Here is a 27,865-nt window from a genome sequence, read left to right on the forward strand (position 1 = left end):
GTTCACTGACCCTGGAAGAAATAGGTACTTGGCCTTCTCCACTTGAAGGTTGAGTAATACTTTGGATAGCTGCCATGAGTCTTTGATTCTCTACTTCTAGCTGATCTTTCTTGGTCAACACCTCATCATATCGTTGTACCAATGTAGCCACTGTCTGTTGAGCATCGTGCTTGACAACCTCATGAGTCTGTTTACCCAGTTGAACTTTGGTGATCCGATAATCAGCTACTTGCATTTCTTCAACTGGTTTATCTAATATTGGTTCAGCAATCTCTACCACTCTCATCTGGTTCTCATCAACGATCACCCTTGAAACTAATTTTGCCTTCTTCACAGCTTTAGGTTTTGATTGTTTCAACTGTTGATAGTCGAAGGGATCAGGTGAGATCACTTGCTTCTTCCTTTTTGCAGTGAAGGAACTGAGCCATGGAGGTAAAGCCATTAACTCTGATTGTGGGATGGAGGGAGAAGCAGTTTCTGTTTGAATAACAGTGGTGACCTTGGGAGAAGTGTCCGTCTGGATAGCCACCATAGTTTGCTGAGTGACGACAGGATATGATGAAGATGTTATGAACTCATCAAAACAGGTCATAGAAGTATCAATATCAGACACAGGTACATATGAAGGATCTTCCGAAAAGATATTCAATAAACTTTCCTGAGGATGGCCTTGAGATGGTTCTGCTGCTAAAAGCGGGAGGACTTTCTGTGGAGATTCCGAAACTGAAGGGGCAGATTGAGAGCTCACATCTATCACAGGAGGAAACATGGGTACCTCAATAGGAAATGAAGAAAGAGAATTATGTGGAGACTCTGTAGAAAGTGACTGAGGAGCATTATCAGATTGAGTTTCCTCCTCTGAAGCTTCAGGATCAATCACATGAATTTTCAACTGTGGCTTCTCCTTGCCTTCAACTGTTATTTCCTGAGGAGGAAGCACCATTGCACGGCTGACTCGCAATTTAATCCTCGTACTAGAAGAGGATGCACCTTCTTTGTTGTCTAGTTGAATTTCAGACTTCCGCCCAAGAGGACCTGTAGAATCATCTTCTTTCCCCACCTTAATCTTAATGAGCTTGACACCATTATTCTTAAGCCAAATATTGGTATTGGCAAGAACTGACTGAAATCTATCCAAGATAGAAGTGCTTTCCTTGTGGGACCAGTGGATAGAAGGAAGCGGAGCCTCATCAACATTCTGATTGACAAACTCAGGATCAAGAACGTTACCATCATCAATCATACCTTGTGGCATGTTTGCGAGGTTTAGATCCACAATCTGTTCTGCAGTGAGTCGGTAGTAATCCATCTTGCGAATCTCCTTTTCGGTACGAAGGTCAGCCCAGATATCTTCTATCCGGTGTACATGGATGAAGGTCTTCTTGATCTTCTCTTTCATGCCTCGGTAATCAAAATCAGCTCTAGGTTTGAATCTTTTGAGTCTGATTTCCTGCAACTCAGTCTCCATAGCCCTGGCCTTGATTGAAGTCATTAGAGAATATTGACCAATCTTCAATGGGTTGTTGGAAGAAATACCCATGCCAACCTTGTGCTTAACTGACTGGTGTGTATGCACAGCCATGATCTGCCTTCCCAATTCCATGAGAATAATCTTGTCTGTTGGGTACCGTGGGAGCATGTAAGGCTGCCTGCCATAACACCCAACTCTCATGTAGGTAAAAGTTGGAAATTGGAGAAACAAACAACCATATTCTTTCACCTTTTCCCATGCTTCATTTGAGACTCTTTTGTTCTTCAGGTTCTTGTCAAATTGACACAAATAATGACCAAAGAAAGCGTCCTGAACCCTTCTGAAATGAGACCTACTTGATCTTAGAGGCAACTGATCATAGTATTCCCAAACCGGTACAAGCATGCGGTCACCCTTGGTGGAAAGACCTGGGAAATGTCTAAGTGATGCAGCAATATACACGAGATATGAATTCATGTAGAAGGTGAAGGTAGTAGGGACGACCGCAAATTGCTCACACAAAGCATCACTGATGATTTCACCCCAACAGATGTGCTGAGACTGCCTTACTAACATAATAAATTGGTACATCCAAGGTTCAAAAACATTGGAATGTTCCAATCCCATCATACGGCTAAGAAGAGTAATAGTATCACCGATCTCATTCTTGAAATCAGACCGATATAACTTTGCCCATCTGGTAAGCGCAGTGCGAGGTTCATGAATCCATTTGTTGATATGACGCTTACAGTCTTTCTCCTTTTTGGCAAAGTATTCAGCTGCACTTTGCTTGGAGATCTCTATATAAATGGTTTCGGAAGGTATTTTAAAAACCCTCTCTATAGCTTCTGCATCCAGGCGAATGATCACCTCCCCATCATCATTTCTAATGACTCGTGACTCTTTGTCAAAATGATGAGCACATGCTAGAATAAATTCTGGTTCTAGGGCAGCAACTGGAAAGGATGCGGCATGATGGATATGGCTGTCCAGCAACCGTTGCATATCCCCCTCCTTCGGATCTTCAATCCTTTGTATGAATTCGGACATGTCAACATGCCCTATCTCAGTATCCTTGATATGATCAAGGGAGGAGGAGATCTGTGACTGCGGAACTTCATTCTGGTATTTATCATACCTGTATTTCATCTTTTTTGGAGTGGGAGATGATGATACATCTGTCATCTGGAAACAACCGGGAATGCTGCAATGTAAATCCATGAGTATCAAGGCAACATCAAAGTCAGTATCTTTAGACATTTTCACTCCTCCAAATGAGAAAGTTCAACTTTCGTATTTTGGCTTTGTGAGAGGAGATAAAAGGGGTGGAAAAATAAGCTTTTGACTTATTTCGGGTTTTGAAAAATGTTTCGCAAGTACACAAGAGGGAAGTACAAACGTGCAATCGGATTTTAAATTCCGAATGCAATTATACTTGCGAAACACGAAGCATGATTAAATGGAAGGAGAATGAATTTTCAGTTTGAAAATTGGGAAGAACGCATTTGCAATGGGTTTTCTAAATCCAAATGCAAACTTATTTTCAAACTGAAAATCGAAGGAATGGACGGAAAAAGGTATTTAGGCATGCGAGAAATGACGAAGATGATAAGTACGGATGAGGGAATTGGAAGCGGATAAGTAAAAATGAAATTCGGGAAGATCACTTGGAACTTTGTCGTGCCAAAATGGGAAGGACTTTCGACTTGCAATCCGGATTTCAAAACCCGAAATTGGGAAGAACTTGATTTTTCCGTCATTGAAACTTGATTTTTGGACTAAGAAGGTTAAGTCTTTGTCCAAAAAGGAAAGAACACATCTTGAGGTAGAACTTTTCACACTTGCAAATTTCTTTGCAAATTGGGAAGAACATATTTGGAAGAACACATCTTTCTTGTTTTGAAACTTGATTTTTGGACTAAAGAAGGTTAAGTCTTTGTCCAAAGAGGGAAGAACACATATTTTCCTTTTACTTGCAATCGGGTTTTTAAAACCCGAATGCAAGTAAAGAAGGAGAATTTTCAATGGGGAAGAACAACTTTTTCTTTACAAATTTCTTTGTAAAATGGGGAATTTCCTCTCATAAACCCAATACGAACATGAACAAAAACCAAAACTTAAACAAGGAAATTGCAAGGAAAGAAACAAAAGAGAAATATAAAAATAAAAATTACCTTGCAAAGATGAGGAGAGATCCAAGCTTGTGGAGTCAACCAAACATAGAAGATGAAACCCTTTAAATAGAAATTAAACAAAGGAAGAAACTTAGCCACGCATGGTGACCAAAGAAAAACCGATTCGCTATAAAAACGCCATGAAAAATGCCAAGGAAGTAATTCAAAAATGATTCGATTCATCATTACATACAAGAGAAAGCAAAAATGAGTTAGAATTGAAAGCATACCTTGAACGAAAAAGGTGCGAAACTTGCAAAAAACGTGACTGGTTTTTAGGGCGTTTTTGCAAATCGATTCCCCAAAATGCGCACAAAACGGTTTGAATGCAGCTTGAAATCCAACGCATTAATGATTAAATCAAAAACGCCTTAGGTAAGAGCAGATTCGAACCTCCAAACCGTGGAAAATGGCACAAATGCATGATTCAGAAAAAAAAACGTTGAAGAAGACAAATGGCGAAAATCAGTTTGATAGATGCGTAGAACAAGGGTTTGAATTCTTCAAAGTTGCAGCAAATCCGCCTTTGAAAGGAATCCCTATCTTTCTTCCAAAAAATTCGAACCCAAATCAATTTGCAAAGGCATGGGAGAAATTTCGGGTTTTAGAAATGGAAATACAAGTTTTAAAAATGTTCATATTTTTGCCTCTAAGGCAAATTTCGGGTTTTAGAAAAGGAAATACAAATAAAATTACTTGTAATAGGGAAATAGAATTCCTTTTACAAGTGATTTTACTTAAAACATGTAAAGGGATTTTAAAATCCCATTTACAAGTTCTATTTAAAAATAAAAAAAAACTTTAAGTCATAAAAACATGTAAAGGGGTTTTAAAAACCCATTTACAAGTTTTACAAAACACTTTAAGTCATCCTACTAGTAAAGGGGGTTTTAAAACCCTTTTTACCAGTTTCCAAAAACTTGTAATTGGAGAAAAATTCCCCTACAAGACCAAAAGCTTCAAGGGGGTTTTGAAAAACAAATTACCAGTTACTGGTAATTATCGAAAAATTCCCCTACATTGAAGCAAAAACATAGCAAACGGACTCGAAACGCGACGAAATTCGAAACGTAGCTTGGGGATGGATCAACAATCGATCCAGTCCAAGGATGGGACGAATTTCTACCTCGGGAAGCGTGCCATAGAGTAAAAATTTTCATTTTTTAATAAAAATTTCCTTGTGATAGTCCAATTTTTGAAATCAAAAATTGAGGACAACAAAATGATTGAAGAATCTTCTTCTTGAACTTGGAATCAGGTACTAGGAAGATTCTACCTTTATAGTGTATCAAATCATCATCCATCTGATACTTTCCATCATGCAAAGTGCCCTCCGCTAGGCTAGCAGCAAACTGATTTTTGGCATACTCTGCAATAATCTGTTGTTTCCAATCAGCAATAATCTCAACCAACGAACTCAAATGCGGTCATCTTGACAAAGCATCAGCCACAATGATGTTCTTTCCCACTCCTTGCACTCTGAAATAGAAATTGTCTCTAAGATCAAATTTGTTGTCCCAAATGCAAATACAAGCTGAGAGTAAGCAATAACAATAATTTGGTGCCCAGATGTTCAACCAAATCCCAAACTGAGTAGCCCAAACAGACATCCAATCTATCTGAAGCTCAAAATTAATCCTGACAATAAGTTGATTGGACTGAAATTGTTCAAATCTATAGCTGATAAAATCTGATTTTTCAATATATAACCTTTGCATTAAAGAGCCATCGCTCCAATACTGAGTAACTTCAGCCAAAATCAATTTTCTTTTCAAACCATGTGCTAGAAGTGACTTCCCAAGAATCACCAACTTGGTGGGAGACCAAGTTTTACTCATAATCTCTTTCCATTCCATTACTGTATGTTTCATATACTGTATATTACAGTATATCATTTAGTAGTAGTAAACATACAGTATATTACACAATAAGAAATACAGTATATATACAGTTATTTAGCATCATTTAGTAGTAAACACATGATTTAGTATACTTTGCCTTCTATTTGCTTCCCTTCGACTTCAACTTTGTCTCTTAACCCTTAGCCACGAGCTGAGTGAGTAACCTTGAAAAAAGACGGCTATTTATCGAATTTTGCGGACTAAGGTTTACGCGGGGTTTATTTTTCCCGGGCTTTCATGCAGTGCGATTAATCGTGTTTTTTTTTTAATTAAAACCGGAAAAAATCGTTGAAAATTGGCAAAGAATCGATCAACGATTTTTCCAATTTGAGGGGGAACTAATCGGGAGCAACGCCGATTGCCGATTAATCGAGAATAATCGAGATTTTTCCCGACTATTGCTTCTTTGGTACTAACAGCTATCTATTTCTGGATTGTTGCTTAGGACCCACTGAATAAGTGGAAGAGGCTAACTTGCCGCCTTTCTTTATTATTGTAACATTGTCCTCCTGTTGAATAAGCGGTTGAGTAGATTGCAATTCCATTTACAGTCCTCCCATTGGATAAGTGGTCCAGTGATTGTTGCTATTTTCAATTCCTTGTAATCTTGTAATTGGCTGTTTGCACCGCCAAACTGTTGTGTAAGTTCTATCACCCACTGGATTAGGGGAAGGGGCTGGCTTGCCACCCAGTATTGTACTTTGCATTGTAATTTCCAGCAGATCATTGAGCTAACGATCCCCTTAGCACCGTATGCTCTCACCTTCCCACATTGGGCTCTTGGTGATCAGAAAGTGGAAGGGTTACTTTCAGCAGTGTTTATAATTTTCATTTACTAATCCTAACGGGTGCTTATGGTGTTGTAACTAGAAAAAATTTGAAAAAAATTAAGGGAAATATTTCACACGTTTACTTCTAATTCCTTCACCCACATCTTTTGCATCTCCTTTTCTATATTGATATCAATATTCTTTATCGGACCATTTTTCTCATTTCTTTCTCTACAAAATTTGGCAATGTGTCCACATCTATTACAGTCATAGCATACCGGACCTTGTTGATATGCACTTCTATTTGTCTTCTGAGATATTCATCTTTATTACAGTAGTAGGCATAGCCATAGTCATAGCTACATCCTCAGTCTTATTATAGACTTGTGCCAATAAACAATTACCTCCATTATTGTCCTTTATATGGTAGAAATTGCCACTAGCTCTTGCACCTTCTGCAACCAATCTTTTGGAGCTTCCCTTTCTAATTTCACATCCAATCCCATGAAATATGACCTTATACCCTTTGCTACACATTTGACTTACACTTAATAGGTTATGTTTCAAACCTTTAACATAGTAAACATCATTAGTTTTATGCTTACCATCAATAGAGATGCTTCCTTTTCCAAGATTAATAAACTTGTCTCTATCACCAGTCATATGATTTGAACATCCGGAGTTGATGATCCATGCCTTTGGTTCCACTTAGCATGTAGAGGAGATTTGTCTTCTGAATTTTCGAACCGTCCATCACTCTTTTCTTCTAAAGCCAGGAACAAGTAATCTTCATTCAATTCTTCTTCTTCTTTAGATGAATAGACCTTCGTTGAGAAAAAAATTCTCTTTTGCTTGTCTCTATCGTCTCTTCTGATATCTCTATTAAATATGGTGTTCATGTGTTTGTTGTCTATAAAAGTATGAAACACAACAAACACATGAACATCAGATTTAAATGGAAAACCCAATAAGGGAAAAACAATGGGGAGAATCAAACTCACAATATAAATATAAGCTATTACAATGTTGCCTTCAGAACACCATGCTCCTGAGAGGACTTGCGGAACTAAGCCGCACAACCTTAGGGCAAGATACAAATGACTTGCAAGACTAAAACTCATTGTTTCGAGGCAAGATACAAAAAGATGCCATGAGACTCACTGTCTTCCGAGAGAGAACAAATAGTTGAATTGGAATGAACAAGATCTCCTAATCATGAGATTGATCTTGAACCACTGTGTCAAGCGATCAATATCATAGCAAACTCTTCTGCTTTCAAAACACAATCTTTGAACTCTGTCACATTGAGAATATTATCATCAAAGATCTTCACAACAGTCTTTCGCACATCTCCAATCCTAGATCTTCCACACCTTCGACAAATCACTTCACACCCATTCCTCACACTCATTAATACATCTGTTGGTTGAAAATTTTGTACACTCGTGAAAGCAAACAAAATTGTGGCTTCAACCACTGTGTGTGAGTATGAAACTCTCCTATTTAAGGGAAGGCTCCCCCTATCTATCTAAAACTGAAATAAAAACAGGATGGGACAGCAGTCTTCCTTCTTTCTTCAAGGAAGCCTATATCCTTTTCTCTCCTTAGAAAAGTGATAGCAAGAAAATGTATAATAATGGTAACAACTTCAAATGAAAATGAGAGAAAGGAAATGAAGTTTCCTGAAAGCTCAAAGACTCCCGTCACTTCCTTCGGGACGGGACAGCAATATCAAGCTCAAAGACTTCACTATTGGAAGTCCTATCTACCCTTTGCTATACTAAATTTTACAACGAATAAAAGACAACAGCTCAAAGACTGGAATAATCTATTCTTTCAATACAAAGACAAGAACTAATGCAAGCTCAAAGACTTGCTGCTATTTCTTATCAAACAATAATTTTTCCTCAAGAATAAAGCAAGCTCAAAGACTTGCTGCTCCTTCTAGAGATTTTCCTATTTGTAAAGCAATTTTAGAATTGCATTGTTCTTCCCCATTTTCCCTCTTTACTTGTATTCGGGATTTTAAATCCCGATTACAAGTTGAATGAAAATAATTGTTCTTCCCTTACAGATAAAAGATTTAACCATCTTTTGTTGAAATTCCAAGTTGCAAAGATGAGAAATACCCATCCTTTCAAAATCGGGTTTTTGGAACCAGATTGCATGTTGAAAGTTCTTCCCATTTTCTTGAAGATGATCTTTCCAAAATCTTTTCATATTCATTTCCATCATCCGTACATACCTTTTCATCCACTCATTTCACACCTTCATTCATTTTCCCCATTTAAAGTCTACCTGCGGTTAGCCATCCAGAACCCGAAATTGGTCCAAAATGCACTCAAATAACACTTGTAAATGAGTTTTAAAGGTCCAATTACAAGTGCAAACTTGTAGTTACCCATTACACATATGAAGTTGCATGTTTGTATTGCAAGTTAATGCTCTTCTTTATCCCACACATGTAATGCAGCTTCCGAAACCCAAAATTCACTTGTGAGCCCATTTTTGCATCAATTTATCCCTTCCCTTGTCAGTCTGGTTTGCACACACAATCTACCAAATCAATGGATTAAGGCATGGGCCTTATTTTGCAAGAAGATTTCAAGATTGGAGGATGATACAAAGAAGAGATACAACAACAATTCATGGTTGAGAGCACAGAATGCTTGCAAGACAAATATGGTCATGACATGGAAAGAGGAAGGCAGCCCTTTCCCTCTTGAAAAGCTAGTACTACCCCAAGCAAGAAGATAAGGTTGAAGTTCGTTGGACAAGGACACAAAGATCATTAAGGATGCAAATTCTCGTTCCGGTTCAAGATGCCTTCACTGATCCAGAATACTTCAAGTTCTAGCATCCTGAAGCGACATGAAGATCATCATAGACAAAGGATGATGCAGTTAGAGTTGTGTCTTTAGACACATGGAATAGTTTTAGTTATGCATTTGTAATTTTGTTTTGACAAGTTACATGTAAAAGTATTTTTTGTAAAATGCAAGTTACACATTACTTGCACTTTTGTAATTACATGTAAGGCAACTACAAGTTGTGTCCAATTAGGACTGTAGTTGGAATAAGTCTTAGTTAATTATTGAAGTCTTAGTTATTGAATAAGTCTTGGTGGTTGCGAAAATCTCTCTAGTTAGTTAGGATCCTCCCACCTTTTTCTCAAGGCTCCTCTTCTATAAATACTTGAGGGGTCTATTGTAATTTTTATCTTTTGGGAAAGCAAGCAAAAACTCTGCCAAATTTACAGCAAGAAGTTTTTGAGCTTATGTATGTGAATTGAAAGTTTTGAAGAATAATAAAGAAGGATTACTCAAGTTGAGTCTTTGAGCTATATGTTTGAGTTTGAATCTTTTTATTTCTTCTATGCAAAGTGTTTCTAAAGGAGCTTAGTCCAATCTGATTTGAAGTCTTTGAGCTGCAAGTAGAGAAGATTAATTAAAATAGGAAAATCTCTAGAAGGAGCAGCAAGTCTTTGAGCTTGCTTTTATTCTTGAGGAAAAATTATTGTTTGATAAGAAATAGCAGCAAGTCTTTGAGCTTGCATTAGTTCTTGTCTTTGTGTTGAAAGAATAGATTATTCTAGCCTTTGAGCCGTTATCTTTTATTCGTTGTAAAATTTAGTATAGCAAAGGGTAGATAGGACTTCCAATAGTGAAGTCTTTGAGCTTGATATTGCTGTCCCATCCCGAAGGAAGTGACGGGAGTCTTTGAGCTTTCAGGAAACTTCATTTCCTTTTTCTCGTTTTCATTTGAAGTTGTTACCATTATTATACATTTTCTTGCTATCACTTTTCTAAGGAGAGAAAAAGATATAGGCTTCCTTGAAGAAGGAAGGAAGACTGTTGTCTCATCCTGTTTTTATTTCAGTTTTAGATAGATAGGGGGAGCCTTCCCTTAAATAGGAGAGCTTCATACTCACACACTGTGGTTGAAGCCACAATTTTGTTTGCTTTCACGAGTGTACAAAATTTTCAACCAACAGTTTTGGCGACTCTGCTGGGGACACGAACGCATTCGGAAGCCTCATGCTTTCGTTTGAAGTCTAGTGTCTTGTTGTTTTCAGAATAAATTTTCTTGGGTTTCTGCTGGGACACGGACGCATTCGGAAGCCTCACACTTTCGTTTGAAGACTAATGTCTTGCTGATTTTTTTTTTTTAAAAAGAAAGGGAATAACTTTTTTTGGGTTTCCTGCTGATAAGAGATTGGAAATATTTTGGTACTTCTATCTTATAATCTCTGATATAAATTTGTTTGTCCCATCCGAGCCACCAACAGTTTTTTGGCAACTCTGCTGGGGAGAGAGAGATTTGAAGTACCTTGTTAATTCTGTCTCTAGATCTCTGGTATAAATTTGTTTGGCCCATCCGAGACACCAACAGTTTTTGGCAACTCTGCTGGGAACACGGACGCATTCGGAAGCCTCAAGCTTTCGTTTGAAGACTAGTGTCTTGCCGATTTAAAAAAAAAGGAAATAACTTTTCTTGGGTTTTTGCTAGGATACGATACGCATTCAAAGGCCTCACGCTTTTGTTTGAAGTATACCGGTATGCTATTCATTGTAATTCCTGTTTTTGTAATTTCTCAAACTTTCACCAAGGATATGTTAAATGGCTGCTCAAGGTCCTTGGAGGAATGCTTTTGGTCCGTTGAATTTGACTCCGCCTTTGCATGCTCTTCCTTATGGTTCGAGGAAGAACTTTCCCAAGTTCTTTGGAGATGAACATCAACACCCTGATGAACACATTGCTGCTTTCTACATTGCATGTGGTGTTCATGGTGTTGAACACGAAGATGTATCTGTAAGGCTATTTGTGGAGACTCTCCAAGGTATTGCAGCTGATTGGTTTTATAACCTTTCTGCTGGTTCGATTGTATCTTGGGCCACACTTAAAGTCAAGTTTGAAGAGAGGTTCAAGACTATAGAAGATGTGCATGCATTGTTAGCTCAGTTGGCTCAAATGAAAAAAGAGTCACATGAATGCGGGATTTTGTGGCTAAATTCAATAAGTTGTGTAACAAAATTCCAATTGTTTCTCAGCCTACCGCTGCAAATTTGAAGTGCTTCTTCATCAATGCTCAAGTGCCTGAGGTGTGTTTCTTGTTGAGAAGAGTTGTTCCAAGAGACCTTGCAGCAGCGCAAGCCTTGGCAATTGATATTGAAGATGATCTTATCCTTGCTGGTAAGATAAAGATAGAATCAAATGGGTCCAAAGAAATCTCTTCATTGGGATCATGGGCTACCAAGAGAACAGATCCCATGCTATAGAAGTTGGCTAATGAGCTGATTGCCTTCAAAAGACAAATAGCTCAAGGTGTATTCTCTTCCCCTTATGATGACATTCCAATGAGGCCATACCCAGTTATTGCTCCTAGTTATGTAGCTGAAAATCAAGACAAGCTTCCTTCAACACCAGAAGGGCTTGCTCTTGAGGCACCACCAACAAATGTAGTAGTGGAGGATTCTAAATTTGAACAAAGTGATCTTCCTGGTCTCTTCCAAGAAGATGAGGAAGCAGACATAGCTGGCAACTCTCAAATCTGGTTTATGCAGTTCCAGAAAGTTGATGAACAAAAAGAATGCACCATGCCGGATACCATGGACAATGCACAACAAGAGGTTGAAGGCCACTCTTCCAAGGTGCTGATAAAAGAGGACAATCATGTCATGGTATGTAAAAGAATGATTTATGAACATAAAGACAATTCTATTTTGAAGTTTGGAAAGTTTGATGAGAGTTGTCATAAAGCAAATTTCAGCTCTCCTATTCAAAAGAGTAAAGAAGATATTGAAGAGGATACATTTTGGGATGAGATGGAACTATTTTGTTCAAGCTTTGATGTTAAACCGATATCTCATAAGTTAAAAGATCATGAGAAGCTTGAGAAAGATGAAAATCAAGAGTCTATTTTCCAAGATGGAGGTTTTGATATTGGTTCAAGTCCTCAAAAAAGTTCTATAGAAGAATTTTCTTTTTGTACGAGCATGCATGAAGGTCCCAGTCAAGTTGAAATGAATGCATTCGTGTTCCAAGGTCATGAACTTGGACATATCATGCATAAGAGATCTACCCCAAAACTTGATGAGGATCATTTCATGAGTACCATAGAAGAGTTTTGTTTAAATCTTGTTGATGATTCTCTCAAATCTGAAGTTTGTAAACAGCATAATGAGGAATGCAATGCAGTCATGTTTTCATTTGAATCACATGAAGATCTCTATGTCCAGCATAAGTTTATGGCTGAAGAAGCAGCTGATAAAGATGTAATCAGCAAGAAGAATTATGTTTTTGTCCCATCAAGAGGATGTCCAATTAGACATCTTTCTTTGTTGGAAGCCAATGGGAGGACAAAGGTTTCACTTGTTCCTAAGCCAGTATATACATTTGTTGAAGAGGCCAAACATGCATTTTCAACTAAGCAAGAGCAGTCTAGCATCAAAAATCTACTTTGGAGCAGCAGTACATATGATTCATTCAAGAGGAAGGTGAATTTGTTCATCTTTTCCAAGGAATGCTGCATCAAGTTCTGGTACAATTGTTTGTTCTTCAATTGGTTGTGGCTGCTCATGATCATGCAAGGTACCATAAGCTGTTGAAGAAAGGCAATTATTTTACTGAGTCAGTGAATGGTTTCATTTGAAAGGTTTTCATTGTGGCTAGTTTAGGATAGGTAGGTTTCCATATTCAATAAGTGTAGTTGCACAAGTTAGCGTCTTCGTTAGTTGCTTTGCATCAGTCGTATCATTCATCTTGTCATCCGTGTCTTTATTGCTTGACTCTATTACCCAATGGATACTAAGGCACTTAGAGTTCTGGATTCTACTCCCCTCAATCGTCCCAACAATCAAAGGAAGTTCCCCAGTCAGAGCCAATTGTCGTCCTCATTTTTGGATTCTCAAAAATGTGACAACCCCTACAAATTTTTGCCTAAAAAGTGTCATTTTTGTCTCCAAGGCACGTTTTACGAGGTACAAAACTCACATTTGATAGTGTCAAATCATTGGGGGGTGTCTTTGCCATCATTGTCCAAGTTTTGGTAATTTTTGGTCTTCTTTTTCCTAGCTTTCTGTGCAATTTCGGGTTTCAAAACAGTCACTGCAAGTTGAAGTTTTTCCTCTATGGCATGCTTCCCGAGGCAAAATTTCGACTAATCCTTGGACTGGCTTCATCCTTAGTCCATCCTCGAACTACGTTTCGAATTTCGTCGAATTTTGGGTTCGTTTGCTATGTCTTTCCTTCAATCGGGTTTTAAAATCCCGACTGCAGGTGGAGAATTTTTCTTGAACTGCAAGTTTAATGATTTCCATTGTTTTGGTCTTTGTAGGGAAATTTTTGGCTTATTACATGTGCATTTTTATTCAAAGATGAATACTTGTAATTTATTTTTCCCTTCTATTGTTTTTACCTTTTTTATTGTTTTTAGTCTTGTTTAGTTAAAATAGGGATTTTTTGGCTAAATTACAAGTAAACTTGCAGTTTGGTCTAAAAATCCCTACTTTAATGGTTTTTACATGTAATAGGGATTTTAAATCTCCATTACATATGTGCAAGCAAGTATAACTTGTTGTAGGGATTTTATTTCCCTTTTACAAGTATTTAAAACTTGCATTTCTCTTCAAAAAACCCAATTTTGCCTTGCAAGTATATTTTTGACAATTTTAAACTTGCACTTTGAAAAACCCGATTTTGCTCATAAAGTGCATTTTTGACATTTTAAACTTGCAATTTGGCCAAAAAATCCCGATTTTGCCCAACATGTTGAAAAAGTGAAATTTTAAACTTGTTATATCTTCTAAAAAACCCGATTTTCATTGTTTCAATGCATTTTGAACTTGTTATTGGTTCCAAAAAACCCGAATTGCAAGGAAAAACGTTTTTTTGAGGATTTTAGGGAAATTTTTGTGGAGATTTTTTGGGAGATAGAAGACGTTTTGGATTCCTCCCTATTTTTATGCATTTTCAAACACCTTTCACGCCACATGGAGGTTGAGATTGCTGATTTTTAGCTTTATAACAGCAGCCACGTTTTTTTGCCATTTGGAATGCCACGAATCAGCAATGTTATGAATCGTTTTGGCTTGGTATGCTAAGGCGTTGAGGTTAGAAAGAGTCTTGACCATTTTCCATGGCATTTATCATGCATTTGCTGCCATGTTTTTCAGTTTTAGGCATTTTTTAAAAAACGTGGCTAGGGTTTGGAATACGGTTAATTTCTTTTTGAGAGATATTCTTCTTTATTTCAAAGATTAATCATCTTTTGGAGAGGCATTTTCAGATTGGAGTAAGGTAACATTTCTTTTCTTCTTGTTTCATTTTTCTTGTTTTCTTGTTTTCTTGTTTTTCCTTTCTAGTTGTAAATTTGTAAATATGTTGGTTCTTCCCCAAAAATCGGTTTTGTGAGAGAGATTTTCCCCTTTGTAAAGCAATTTTAAAATTGCATTGTTCTTCCCCATTTTCCCTCTTTACTTGTATTCGGGATTTTAAATCCCGATTACAAGTTGAATGAAAATAATTGTTCTTCCCTTACGGATAAAAGATTTAACCATCTTTTGTTGAAATTCCAAGTTGCAAAGATGAGAAATACCCATCCTTTCAAAATCGGGTTTTTGGAACCAGATTGCATGTTGAAAGTTCTTCCCATTTTCTTGAAGATGATCTTTCCAAAATCTTTTCATATTCATTTCCATCATCCGTACATACCTTTTCATCCACTCATTTCACACCTTCATTCATTTTCCCCATTTAAAGTCTACCTACGGTTAGCCATCCAGAACCCGAAATTGGTCCAAAATGCACTCAAATAACACTTGTAAATGAGTTTTAAAGGTCCAATTACAAGTGCAAACTTGTAGTTACCCATTACACATATGAAGTTGCATGTCTGTTCTCCACAATTGCAAGTTAATGCTCTTCTTTATCCCACAAATGTAATGCAGCTTCCGAAACCCGAAATTCACTTGTGAGCCCATTTTTGCATCAATTCATCCCTTCCCTTGTCAGTCTGGTTTGCACACACAATCTACCAAATCAATGGATTAAGGCATGGGCCTTATTTTGCAAGAAGATTTCAAGATTGGGGGATGATACAAAGAAGAGATACAACAACAATTCATGGTTGAGAGCACAGAATGCTTTCAAGACAAATATGGTCATGACATGGAAAGAGGAAGGCAGCCCTTTTCCTCTTGAAAAGCTAGTACTACCCCAAGCAAGAAGATAAGGTTGAAGTTCGTTGGACAAGGACACAAAGATCATTAAGGATGCAAATTCTCATTCCGGTTCAAGATGCCTTCACTGATCCAAAATACTTCAAGTTCTAGCATCCTGAAGCGACATGAAGATCATCACAAACAAAGGATGATGCAGTTAGAGTTGTGTCTTTAGACACATGGAATAGTTTTAGTTATGCATTTGTAATTTTGTTTTGACAAGTTACATGTAAAAGTATTTTTTGTAAAATGCAAGTTACACATTACTTGCACTTTTGTAATTACATGTAAGGCAACTACAAGTTGTGTCCAATTAGGACTGTAGTTGGAATAAGTCTTAGTTAATTATTGAAGTCTTAGTTAGTTATTGAATAAGTCTTGGTGGTTGAGAGAATCTCTCAAGTTAGTTAGGATCCTCCCACCTTTTTCTCAAGGTTCCTTTTCTATAAATACTTGAGGGGTCTATTGTAAGTTTTATCTTTTGGGAAAGCAAGCAAAAACTCTGCCAAATTTACAGCATTACCACTCTAATAGGATCTAAATGTGACAAGAGAGCGATGACAGTTGAGAATATCGATGACATTGGAGTGAAGCTTGCAACAAAATACCTGGTTTACAAAATTTATTTTTAGAATCAAGAAGGTACGGCTATAGCGATAGCTATTTATACTGCATTTAGAATTATGGTATGTAACGAGTCTTTTGATTTATGTGAGCTTCTTTTGAGTGAGTTAATGGAGAACCTAAGTAAAACAAGGAAGAACAAATACCCTTTCAAGTTTGGATCTTTGATAAGCTGTTTAACTTTTATGTTCTTAAATGAACTCCCCGGTAGAGATAACGTTGTTTGACAAAAGTCATCTCCATTAGGAATGCAAATGGCTGATTATTTAAGGAGGTGCATGCTAGATGACAAGAAATATCGAAGGGATTTCAATTGTTGGTATAAGGAATTACAATCAACTAGCAAGAAAGATATAGGTTTTCATCAAATCTTGTAAACCGTTACATTGACACATTTACATTTGCTATCAGTAGAGACAATTGTTATATTATTGTAGTGGAACCACAAGTTGGGTGGATTCTGGAGCTGCCTTATGAGGTGTCTAATGAAATGGCAGTAGCAAACATTGAGCGGGTAAAGAATTTGGATATAGACCCGGAAGAGGAACGATTTGGAACTGTGGATGAAATTGAAGATAGTATAAGGAAAGCGAAATCTGCAAAGACTTTGAACTAAAGAATGCATGTGATATTCACCAAGATGGGGCTTACAGAATCTGCACAAAAATATGTGCCCCATATTTCTAAGTCCGCACCATTGCTTCCTACTGCTAAGCCCAGTGTTTCAAAGGTATCCAGATGTGCATGGAGTGGAGGTGTATCTGCAGAAAAGAAAAGGAAACCTAGAAGGAAGACAATAGCCGAAGGAAAAGAAAAAGAAGTAGATGAGAGTACTAATGAAGAAGCAGAAAAGGAAAGATATGTAATGAGAGGAAGCTGAAGCTTGAAGAAACCTCCGGTTTTGAAGCAGAAGAGAGGATCATCCTCTGGTCAAGAAAAAGGGAAGTCAACAATGGAAGAGGAGAATCCAAAGGTAGAGGTTCTAAACATGGAAAGCTTGCTTAATGCAATTGTTGGCAGTCAATCTTTGGAAAATGTTCTAGAAACTTATGAAGTTGATCAAGTAAATAATGATGTCATGCAAAAAGTCGTAATCAGATATATGATTTTATTTGACAAAACATTGAATGAGATTCAAGATGATATTCTAGAAAAGCTTTATGAGATATTGGTTGAGAAAAGACAAAATGCAATAAATAAAGAGTAAAATTTCAGAATTGTTGTGATAGATAGAATTTGTAGTCCATTGAGCAGGGAAGCCAGATTGCAGGTTCAGCATGCTCTGAACACTCGTTTCCATACAAAAGAAAGAGTAAATGTTATTATGGGTGATGATCCAAGAGACTTTAAGAGGATAAGGAAACAAACAAATGATATAGCTGAAGAAGTTGGAGAGAAGGTTGCCATCTCGCTATCTTCTCATCTAGAGAAGACCTCAAAGCAAATTGAGTTAGGTGAACCCTAGTAGTAGCTCTATCGCTACGGTATCCGGAGTCGATGTGTCTGTGATTGAACCAAAATTAGTTCCTGTTATTGTTGATGTTACTAATTCAGAGGTGGCGAAGGCAGAAGAGAAAAAGACTGTACAAGAGCCTAAAAATGTGTTTGAAAACCTGGAAGATTTGCAAGGTGATAATGCTTTAGATTCCTTGTTACAATCCTATGGAAGTGGTTTTGAAGGTGAGAATGCAAAAGCAAAAGGAGAAGGAAGAGTTGAGGAAGAATTGAAAGGAGTCGAGTCTGAAACGACTCTAGTTATTCTATCTGCTGTTGTATTTGATATTTCATCTGAGTTGCTGCAAGTTCCTATTTCACAAGGCAAATTGGACATTGATATGTTATCCCCCCAGTAAATGCTATTACTTGGAAATTCTTTATTGTTTGAAGCAAGAAAAAAGAGTTAGGTTTCAAGAGATCTACTTGAAGATATGTTGAACTTCCAAAAGTTAAGATTGAATTTTGGAATGATGAAGGCTAGATGAGAAATGCTTTCAATAAGCTGAAAGCGGGTGCTGTGAACTTTGAAGAAAGATTTGCTAAGTCTGTTGAGCAGAGGATTCTGTCTGGAAGGTTGTAGTCTCTATAGGTTAAGTGTACTAAATCTCATGTCCGGTTGAAAGAAAAGGTAACCTCTCTTGATGCTAGTATTGATCATGCCATAGAGACTTTTAGAGTCGGTCTATCTTTGTTCAATTAAATAATTAAATTGTAAGTTGTCAAATTATATCAAATTTAATGACAACTTAATTTAATTATTTAATAAACTATTAAGATGACTTAATAAAGCTCAATGAATAATTAATAAAGTCATTTTAATTTAAAAGAGGAAAAATAAAGAGACAAAGGAAAAGGATATGAAGGGCCAGGTAGAAGGGGAAATGAAGAGACACAGGGTTGTGCTTTAAAACAACATTGAGAGGCTCATTTTGATCATGCTTGGTTTATGTTTGGAAATTGTTTCTCTTGGAGAGTTTCTAGGAAGCTCTAGTTTTCAGCAGGTTTGAGGATGCAAACCCTCGAGCTTGGAGGCAGTGGACGGAAACCCATTGTCAGTTGGAGTTATCATTCAGGTGGCTCACTTTGTGCTTCAGGTTTAATTTACTGGTTATCCAATCAGACTGTAAGTTTTGGTGCTCGATAAATGATATATGTGTGTGTGCGACTTAATGTAAGGATGGCGATGTGAATATTGCAAAGATATTAGTGGATGTAGATGCAGTGATCCGGAAGGTCTGGTGGTCCGGATATTTCAGTAAGAACAAAGATTGCACTTTAACTGTAACTATAATCAGCATATTGAGATGCTTCATTCTATACAATTCTTTTTCTGAAAATTGTAATATTTTATCTTGCCCCGAGTGCAGTTAGCTTCATTTTTGCAAGTCCTCTTTTGTACCTTGCGCCATGAGCAATTAGCCTTGGTCTGCAAGTCCAGAGCAGTGAGCTCCCTTTTGTAATCATTTCTATATATTGGATTATCTTGTGAGTTGACACTCACCCTGGTATTTCCTAGTTCGGGTTTTCCATGTATAAAATATTGGTGTTCTTGAGTGGATGATTTATGTTCTTGTTTACAACTCTTTGATGTGCAAATCTGAAATTAACTGGTTAATAGAAGTTTGCTGTCTGGAATTTTAATTGATGTTGATTCCCTCCCCCCCCCTTCTCAGCATTCAGTGTGTGTTCAACACTTTTTCCTGCATATTTGAACTTATACTCTTTCTTGCATATTGGAATTTCCTCTATGTCATCCTTACATCATCTATGACAACTTAAGACAGTTTGACATCAATGACAACACAGCATCACAACTCAAGTTTCCAACACAAGGCATCCATGAGAGTTATAGGATGAAGAAAAATATTAGACTTAAAATGAGGAGTGAAGCCAAGAAGGTGTGAAGGCATGCAGATTCCAAGACTTATAGGCATGAAGTGCCTAGAAATATTGTAATTTTCTGAATTTCATCTCTTGTTGTAATCCTCCATATATGTAATTGTTCTTTAAGAATTTTGTAATAAAGATATTGATCAAGATTTGTTTCAAATGTGTTTATGTGAGTGGGATTATATGTAAAGGCTGCAAGATTGGGTAATTTGATAAAACCCCGCCAATCTTGACTACATCACTCTTCTAAAAAGAGGCATCTTTTTAAAGACAAGACATTTCTTTCCTTGTTTTCAAAGGGAAATATTTTCCTTCAACTATTTTGTCCAATTAATGTAAATTTTTGGTTCATTTTCATAACAAAAGGTGCATATTTCCCAAAAAAACAAATTAGAATAATTAAAAATGTAATATTGAATGAATGTGAGAACAGCTCAATGAATTAAAATAAGTAGCATTTTCTCCCAGAGAAAACAAAAATTTATTCAATGTAAGCAAATGAAAAGGGGGGAAGGAGAGGAGAGAAACTGTCCTATAATTTGAAAAACTAGTCAATACCATAGAAATAAATTACTTTTCCACTAAGACCAAATTTCCAAAGAAATAATCAACTAAAAACTGTCCCTTGAACCTCTCCCAGACAAAATGTGACTCAGGAGAAATAAAAGTTTATTTTCTAATAAAGGCATGCAGGATAAGATATGCATTTATCAAAAAACGAAGCTAACATACCACCGCATTTGATTTTAGGCAAACAAAATATTTCTTTACAAAACAAAAAATAACTGCTATAAATATCATATTCAAGTTGCAATTTTTATCCAAAATCAAGGATGACTACAAGAAATTAAAGGAATAGGAAACAAAGATTAAAAGGTTATGAACCAACAAAAATTGCCTTCATACTCTGTATTCTGTAACATTCGGCCACTCTAAAAAGACATGTCTCTTTAAGGATAAGATGGATGCTTAAAATTTCACATCACCTTCAGAATTTCAGGGAATTGAAGTCTTTGAAATTTGAACTCATAAATATGGAGGAATTTTAAGATTACACTATCGTCACAGTGAATGGAATTATCAGGGGAGAGCTTGTATTTATTGTCTGCCTAAACAATTATGGATGTAAAAGGTAAGAAAAAGTTGACCCCACCTTAAATTTCTCTCGATTTGCAATCCATACACAATTAAGTCACAAACTGTTTGATCTTCAAATTTTCATTTATAAAGGATAGAACTGTTGAGAAATAAAAGAAACAAACCTCTAGTGTTACAAAGACTAATCGCATTCGACCTGCAACCATCGCTGGCTCTTCTGCAGTTCCCATAACGGCCAATTGCTCTAACTGCAATGTCTTTACAGGAAGCCTGCACAAAATTCATGTCACAGGTCCTTAAATTTTCCTATTCAAAAAAAAAAGAATATAAAGGTAATCAAGATTAATTATCTCAGATGAAACACGTACAGGCAACCAACCAAATTTTCATCTTTTCTATGTAATGCCTCCTAGCCTCGGCCTCAAGAAGTTCTACTCTCGTATATATATATGTATATGTATATATGTTGGTATTGTCATTGATGTCAAAGGTGAGAAAATGAGCTATGACTATGACTTACATTATAAGGCAGCGAATTTATTAAAGACAAAGACTTCATATTAACCTAAGATGCATACAAGACAATAAAAGTAAACAGCAATGATTACCTTGTTTAATTTAAACAAACGTGGAAGAAAACAACTGCAGCATTTTATATAAACAGATGATTTATTTAAATGGTTATGGCAGTGTTGTGACCATTTCACACATCACCACATTAGAATGGGGACCCCCTCTTTTTGCTTTTGTTTTGCTTTCTCTCTGCTTGTTTTTCTCTCTGCCTTTAGGGTTTTTGAGTGAGTGAGTTGTTTGTCTGGGCTAGGGCTAAACCTTAAGGGTTCTTTTTTTGGCATCATTCAATCTAAGTCCAGTCAAATTTTGGAAAATTGTTAAGTGTCTTCCTAAAGAATTGAGATTGTTGGAATGAGGTAAACCTTTCAGGGGAGTCAAATAGGTCTCAGGTTAGGTCTAGATTGAATAGGGGTTTTTAGTGTAAAGTCCTGTTTGTTTCCAAGTCTGAGTCAGTTAGGCAAGGTCAGTGAAGAAAGTGAGTCTAGTCGGCTAAGTTAAATAGGGAACAAAATGGATCAAGAGCCTGATAATGTCAAATTCGCTCCTGACCCTTGCTGAGGGTCCAGGGCAAAATTCCTTGTAGACTGGATTTCCTTCGCAATTTTGACTAAGTGTTAACATGTTTGAAGAGGAATTTGTGTGTTCTTGCCTGGAGAGGTTTTTTGAAAGCAAGATGATGCCTGAAATATCAAAATCGCTCCTGACCCTTGCTGAGGGTCCAGGGCGAACTTCACTCTAAACACAATTCCTTGTTTTGAGAGGACTTGCTAACTAGTTCCTGGCCTTGAAAATGACCTGACTTTACCTTGTGAAGAGGTTTTGAACTTAAATTTTGAGCAGTTTAGCCTATCATGAGGATTTCGCTCCTGACCCTTGCTGAGGGCCCAGGGCGAAAAAGTTGTTTAAGCTTATTTGGCACTGACTTTGGCTAACTTGTTTTGTGCAGGGCCTCCCGGGAGGAAGATTGGACGTCGCTTGATGCATTTGAAGATTTGAAATCATCAAAAATGATGAATCTTGGGCACTAAAGGCAAATTCGCTCCTGACCCTTGCTGAGGGCCCAGAGTGAAATTTTGAGTTTTCCTTATTTTGCAGTGAAAAGGACCAAGTTTTGAGCATGAGTGGAAAGTGAACAACTCCCTCTACCCACCTGAGAAAGTTTTAACTTGAAAAGATGAATGACTTTTTTGAAAACCTAAATTTCGCTCCTGACCCTTGCTGAAGGTCCAAGGCGAAAATTCTTATTGGAGTCATTTCTAGCCTTGTTTGGTCAAATTGAGATGTCTAAGGCATGATGAACGGTGAAATGAGCATGATGAAGCCCCCAAAATTGTTTGAAGATGAAGAGATGAAGGAGTTTTGCCCAGGAAAGGTAATTTCGCTCTTGACCCTTGCTGAGGGTCCAGAGCGAAATGCTTTATAAACACATTTTTTGACCTTTCTGGGGCATGAGAACCTATTTATAGCACAATACAAGATGACATCTTCCTTAGCAAAGAGGCTTTAGGATGAAAAGTGAAGCATTTTGGTCACAATTGCAAAATTCGCTCCTGACCCTCTCTGAAGGCCCAGAGCGAAATTCTCAAAAACACATTTTCTTGCAAAAGTCAAAATGATTTTTATGGTTGGAATGGATGTGAAAAGGCATGTTTTACCCATTGAAGATAAAGTGGATGACCAACAAAGAGGCAATCAAGCTAAATAGGGAAAATCGCTCCTGACCCTTGGAGAGGGCCCAGGGCGAAAAACTTAAAGTTGGACCTTTTCCTCCAAGTTTGAACGAAGCAAAGCCTAGGCACAAGTTTGACATGATGTTTGAATTGCCTTGAAGTGAAGAAGGATTGTTGAGAGTGAAAGTTTTGAAGGCAATTATCAAAATCACTCCTGACCCTTGGAGAGGGTCCAGAGCGAATTTCCAAAGTTCTCTCCTTTTTTTGTGGAATTAAGACAAAATCTTGCTTGGAAAGGTGAAGGACGTGATGTGTTATGCCTTAGAGGTGATTTGAAGCCTAAAGAATAAAGGAATATGCCTAAAATTCAAAAATCGCTCCTGACCCTTGCTGAGGGTCCAGGGCAAAAATCACAAAACCAACATGTTCCCTTCAAGATTGTGCTAAGGCGAGGTTATACTAAGGTAGAAAAGGCCTTCAAAAACGTGATGAATGAGGATTTGCTCCCAAAACTTAATGATTCTAAGCCAGGAAAGAAAAATCGCTCCTGACCCTTGGAGAGGGTCCAGGGCAAAAATTTGAAAACCTCTTATTTTACCTTGCAGAAACAAGACAAATTTGGATGGAGTGGATAAGGGAAGACGTTACCTAGTGGTGAAAGAAGTTTCAACGAAAAATGATGATGGACTGGGTCTTAATTTGCAAAATTGCTCCTGACCCTTGCTGAGGGTCCAGGGCGAAAAAACTTGGAAAGAAGATTTTCTTGCTTGGTTTGGAAGCATAAACATAATCTTGCTTGGTGAAGAAGTTTTTGATAAGGAAATGAGGATTTTTAGTCAAAATTGAAAAAATCGCTGCTGACCCTTGCTGAGGGTCTAGGGCGAAAAACACCAAAAATACACTTTTCTCCTAAGTTGGATAGAGCTAAGTCTGGAATCCAGTAAGAAGACCTATTTGAGATGTCTTGAAGAGATTTTGAACTTTGAAAAATGCCAATTTTGAGCCAAATTAGGAAAATCGCTCCTGACCCTTGGAGAGGGTCCAGGGCGAAATTCCTCTAAAAGCATTATTTCCTTCAAGATTTTTGATGAAGTAACTTGGTGGCGCAAGGAAATGGATCTTGGAAATTGCGTTGAGAGTTCAACAATCGAAGCTAAGGTGGATTACAACCTAAAATGAAAAAATCGCTCCTGACCCTTGGAGAGGGTCCAGGGCGAAATCCACACTTCCACCTAAATTCCTCATGCAGAATGTCAAAATTTGAAATGCAAGACCTTAACTGGATATGAATTCACCCTCCAGGAGATTTTAGAGTCAAGGTACAAAATATTCAAGGCTAAATTTGGAAAATCACTCCTGACCCTTGGAGAGGGTCCAGGGCGAAATCATTAGCAAGCTTCATTGAGACCTTGATCAAAAAATTGATATTCTCCAATTCGCACTAAGAACCAAAATTGCTAAATTTGAGACATTTGGAAAATTAAATTTAAATGCGCATTAATTTAAAAGCATTTTGCATTTAATAAATTAATTTTAAGCCTTAACAAAAATCAAAATTTTACCTTGGAGGCATCTAAAATTAATTTAAAATTTATTAATAAAGTGCTCAAGGCATTATTTTGCCTTTATTTTGCAAGTCGGCCACCCTTTTTTGGAGATTTTATTTATTTTTACCCCTTTTTTTTGCAAAGTCGGCCTTGAAGGGAGTAGGGTGAGCGCTCTATATATTGGAGGAGTGTTGCTTCACATTTCAAATCATTCAATCATTCCTTCTAAGTGCGAAATTGAAGAGCAAATTGGAGGAGCGAAATATAGCTTGTTTGGAGCGAATTTCTTCTAAGCGTGGATACTAAGGAGGGTGGAATTTTATTCTTTTGAAGCTAGAGGAGGTGCAATTCATCCAAGAGAGGGCTATGATTTAAAATTTTAAACCTTGCCTAGCAAATCCATTTTTCTTGCATCATTTTCAAAGGTCTTAGAGTTTAGTACTCAAGAGGAGGTATGGCGAAATTATCCTAATATCCTTGTTTGAAGCTTGATTTTGGGGCACCTTTTTTAGAAAAGTCTAAGTGTTGATTAGTTAATTAGGAAATGATAACTCTAGATTTATCATGAAGTTTCCTAATTAATATCTTGAATCTTCCTTTTGAGTCTTATTTTCTACCCCTTAATGCTCAAGGACTAATTTTGAAATGTTGTGTAGGTGTCAAGATGGCGACTCCAAAGGTAGGAGCATCTACTAGTCGCCCGGCTCTCATCAAGGAAGATCAGAAGAATGACGAATTGGAGACCAGGATCGTGTCCAAATGGAGTAATATCGGAGACACCAACTTGGGAAACTTCAATGTGAAGAAGTTTCGAGAGGTCCCCTATATTGGCAAGCCATCACCTATTCGAAGAAGATAATTGAAAGTGGCATCATCAAGGCGGCAGGTTTCCCTCCAGCAGTCAAGTGTCATGAGCTGATGATCGAGTGTGCCCGCCACTATGACTCACAATCAAGGTCGACCGTATCCAAGGAAGGGAACACCTTAGCTTACCTTTCAAAGGAAGCTATAAGTGAAGCTCTTCATCTTCCAGAGCATAAAGATATGATTTACAAAAGCTTAGAAGGAGCCAAGTCAATGTACGAAAATGATCCCGACACTTGTCTAAATCTCATCAATAAGAATTGGTTGCTCAAAAGTCGGCCTCGCCTGAACAAGATTCCCAACACACCGCATAGGATCGACTTCCAGGAGCAGTACAGAGATTTGATAACTTTGCTCAATCGAGTTACAGGGGCTCCTCAAGCCTTCTACTTCGAAAAGTGGATGTTCTTCTTCATTCAAGTGATAGTCCAAGGAAAAGGAATGCTTCATTGGGCCAGAATTATTAGTAATTGTCTGGATGTGCAGTTGAGAAGGCTAAGACTCACCAAATCATTCTACATGAGCTCATATGTTATTTATGCCTTAATCAGGAGTTTCGAGTATGCAGGGCTACCTCACAGAGGAGTGATCGGAAGAGGACCCGGAGAAGTGAGAGTTTGTGACTCTTATGTTCATCTGCATCATCCGCCTAGAAAGGACTACAAGTTAGTCAATGATACCTTCACGATGAACATCACTAGGATATTGCAAGGTGGGATTCATAATCGACTATCTCTAGATGCACAAGAACTTGTGAAGAAGTATGGTGCATGGTTCATCCAATTTCAAAAGTTTACATACATCAGAGTCCATGGGTGTCCTTCACCTCCCTACATGTTGCCGAGGTATCCGACAAACAAGATAGTGCTACTTGAGGTAACTAGACAGTTGGCAGCTTATGCAAAGGTATCTAGACACAAGCATGGAAATGGGATTCCCGTGCCCATCATACTAGGGAATTCACTTGAAGTATGTCCTAACACTCAAGCTTCGGAAGATGCAGAGAAGGAATTATATTTATATTCATTCACATCCTTTGCCTCGCGGGAGAATTTTGATCCTCACGGTTATATTGAGGAGACAATCGGTAAGAAGTACAAACATGAGTTTCAGGTGGAGGACTTTTGGATGAATCTCCCAAGTAATTTAGAGGTTAAAAGAAAGATGCATTCCAGGCTACCTTTAGATTTCATCAGGAAATGCAAAGTTTATAGAGTAGTTGATCAAGCCCAAGATAATGGCAGATACCTCCAGTCGTCCTATGACAAAGAAGATAAAAGAGTGAAGATAGATTGGAATGAGCCCGAGGTTTTAGACTTGAGAGCTTTGATGGCTCCTGTTTTATCATGTACTCACAGATGGGTGGATGTACAACATCAGAAGTTGAGGGAGCAAAATGTATCAATGACTTTTACTTTAGAGGCAAGACCAGAAGAAGGAGAAGCAAGCGTGAGTGAGAACACTTCTCATCCTAGAGGTGCAAAGAGGAAAGAAAGACCTGAGAAAAGGGAATCTTCCAAGAAGAAGCAAGAGGCCAATCGAGATCACCCATCAAGAACATCTTCTCGACATGAAAAGAAGGCAAGCCAAGGGGAAGGTCAAGAGAAGATGGTACCTGAAGTTGATGAATCTATGGAATCTATGGTACAAAATGACAAGCCAAAGAAGGGACAGACGCCTCAACATTCATCAAGTCAATCTCCCCAAGTTGATGCTAATGAGCTACATGAAGAGAAGAATGATGATGAAGCGACATCTCCTCTCCGAGCAAATGAACTACTGCCTAAAGAAATACAAGTAAGAGAAACAAGATCCGCCATCCCGGATTGGTTAAAAGAGAGACTGACAAGGGTGATTGTGGTTGAAGAGGAAGAAGATGTATTTGATTTAGAAAGCCTTATAGGAAATTCTCAAGAGGTAATGGAAAAGAAGAAGGCCACAAAGATGTCCAAGGTGATAAGGGATGAGACAGGATCCAAGAAATTGCAAATAGCTACACCAGTAGTAGACAAGTATGAAGGTGAGATTCTTGCAGATGAGTATGACTTAGAAACATTTGAGCTTGGTCCACTCACTACCGAACAAGCAATGGAAGAAGCAACCGATTCATTTGAAGCACTTAAAGACAAACTTAAGGAAGAAGTGGAAAAGAATAGGAAACTTGAGAGAGAGGTCAGTGCTTGGAGAGGCTATTTTAGTCATCTCAATCAGCCCTTGAGACGTCAGGATCCAGCAGTATCTCCTTTACAAGCACTTCCTCTTGAATCAGTTGGCGAAGCAGAAAGGGTCAAGAGCTTGGTTCAGCTTATGAGCTCTTGGATTGATAAATCCCACACGGTAGCCGTTGAATTTGCAACAAGAATGATGAAGACAATTCATCAAGCTATCCAGGTCCTTGAGATTATCCATAATCTAATGATAACTGTAGCCGCTTTCACTCACTAGAAATGTTATTATTCCTGTCCTACAAGTAATAAGGCAAACACCAAGACAGATCCTGGCACAAGAAAACGTAATGGATGGAGGAACTCATAACCTCCTACAGTGGTCAGCTCTGCTCCAAAT

At 37.7% G+C, this 27,865-nt stretch overlaps 1 protein-coding gene across 11 annotated transcripts in view; it reads right to left on the bottom strand.

The window, feature by feature from the left end:
• The window catches only part of LOC131064872 (uncharacterized), a 162,579-nt gene that overhangs the window by 23,190 nt on the left and 111,524 nt on the right, over positions 1 to 27,865 (bottom strand). For 10 of the 11 annotated variants that reach the window (XM_057999180.2, XM_057999181.2, XM_057999177.2 and 7 more), the window contains exon 7: positions 20,811 to 20,916. The exons of the other annotated variant lie outside the window; for it this stretch is intronic. In XM_057999180.2, the coding sequence (XP_057855163.1) occupies positions 20,811 to 20,916 (106 nt within the window). The remainder of the gene's footprint in view (positions 1 to 20,810; positions 20,917 to 27,865) is intronic. 11 annotated transcript variants of the gene reach the window in all.

Source organism: Cryptomeria japonica, chromosome 5 (assembly GCF_030272615.1).
Source record: "Cryptomeria japonica chromosome 5, Sugi_1.0, whole genome shotgun sequence".
Taxonomy (NCBI): domain Eukaryota; kingdom Viridiplantae; phylum Streptophyta; class Pinopsida; order Cupressales; family Cupressaceae; genus Cryptomeria; species Cryptomeria japonica.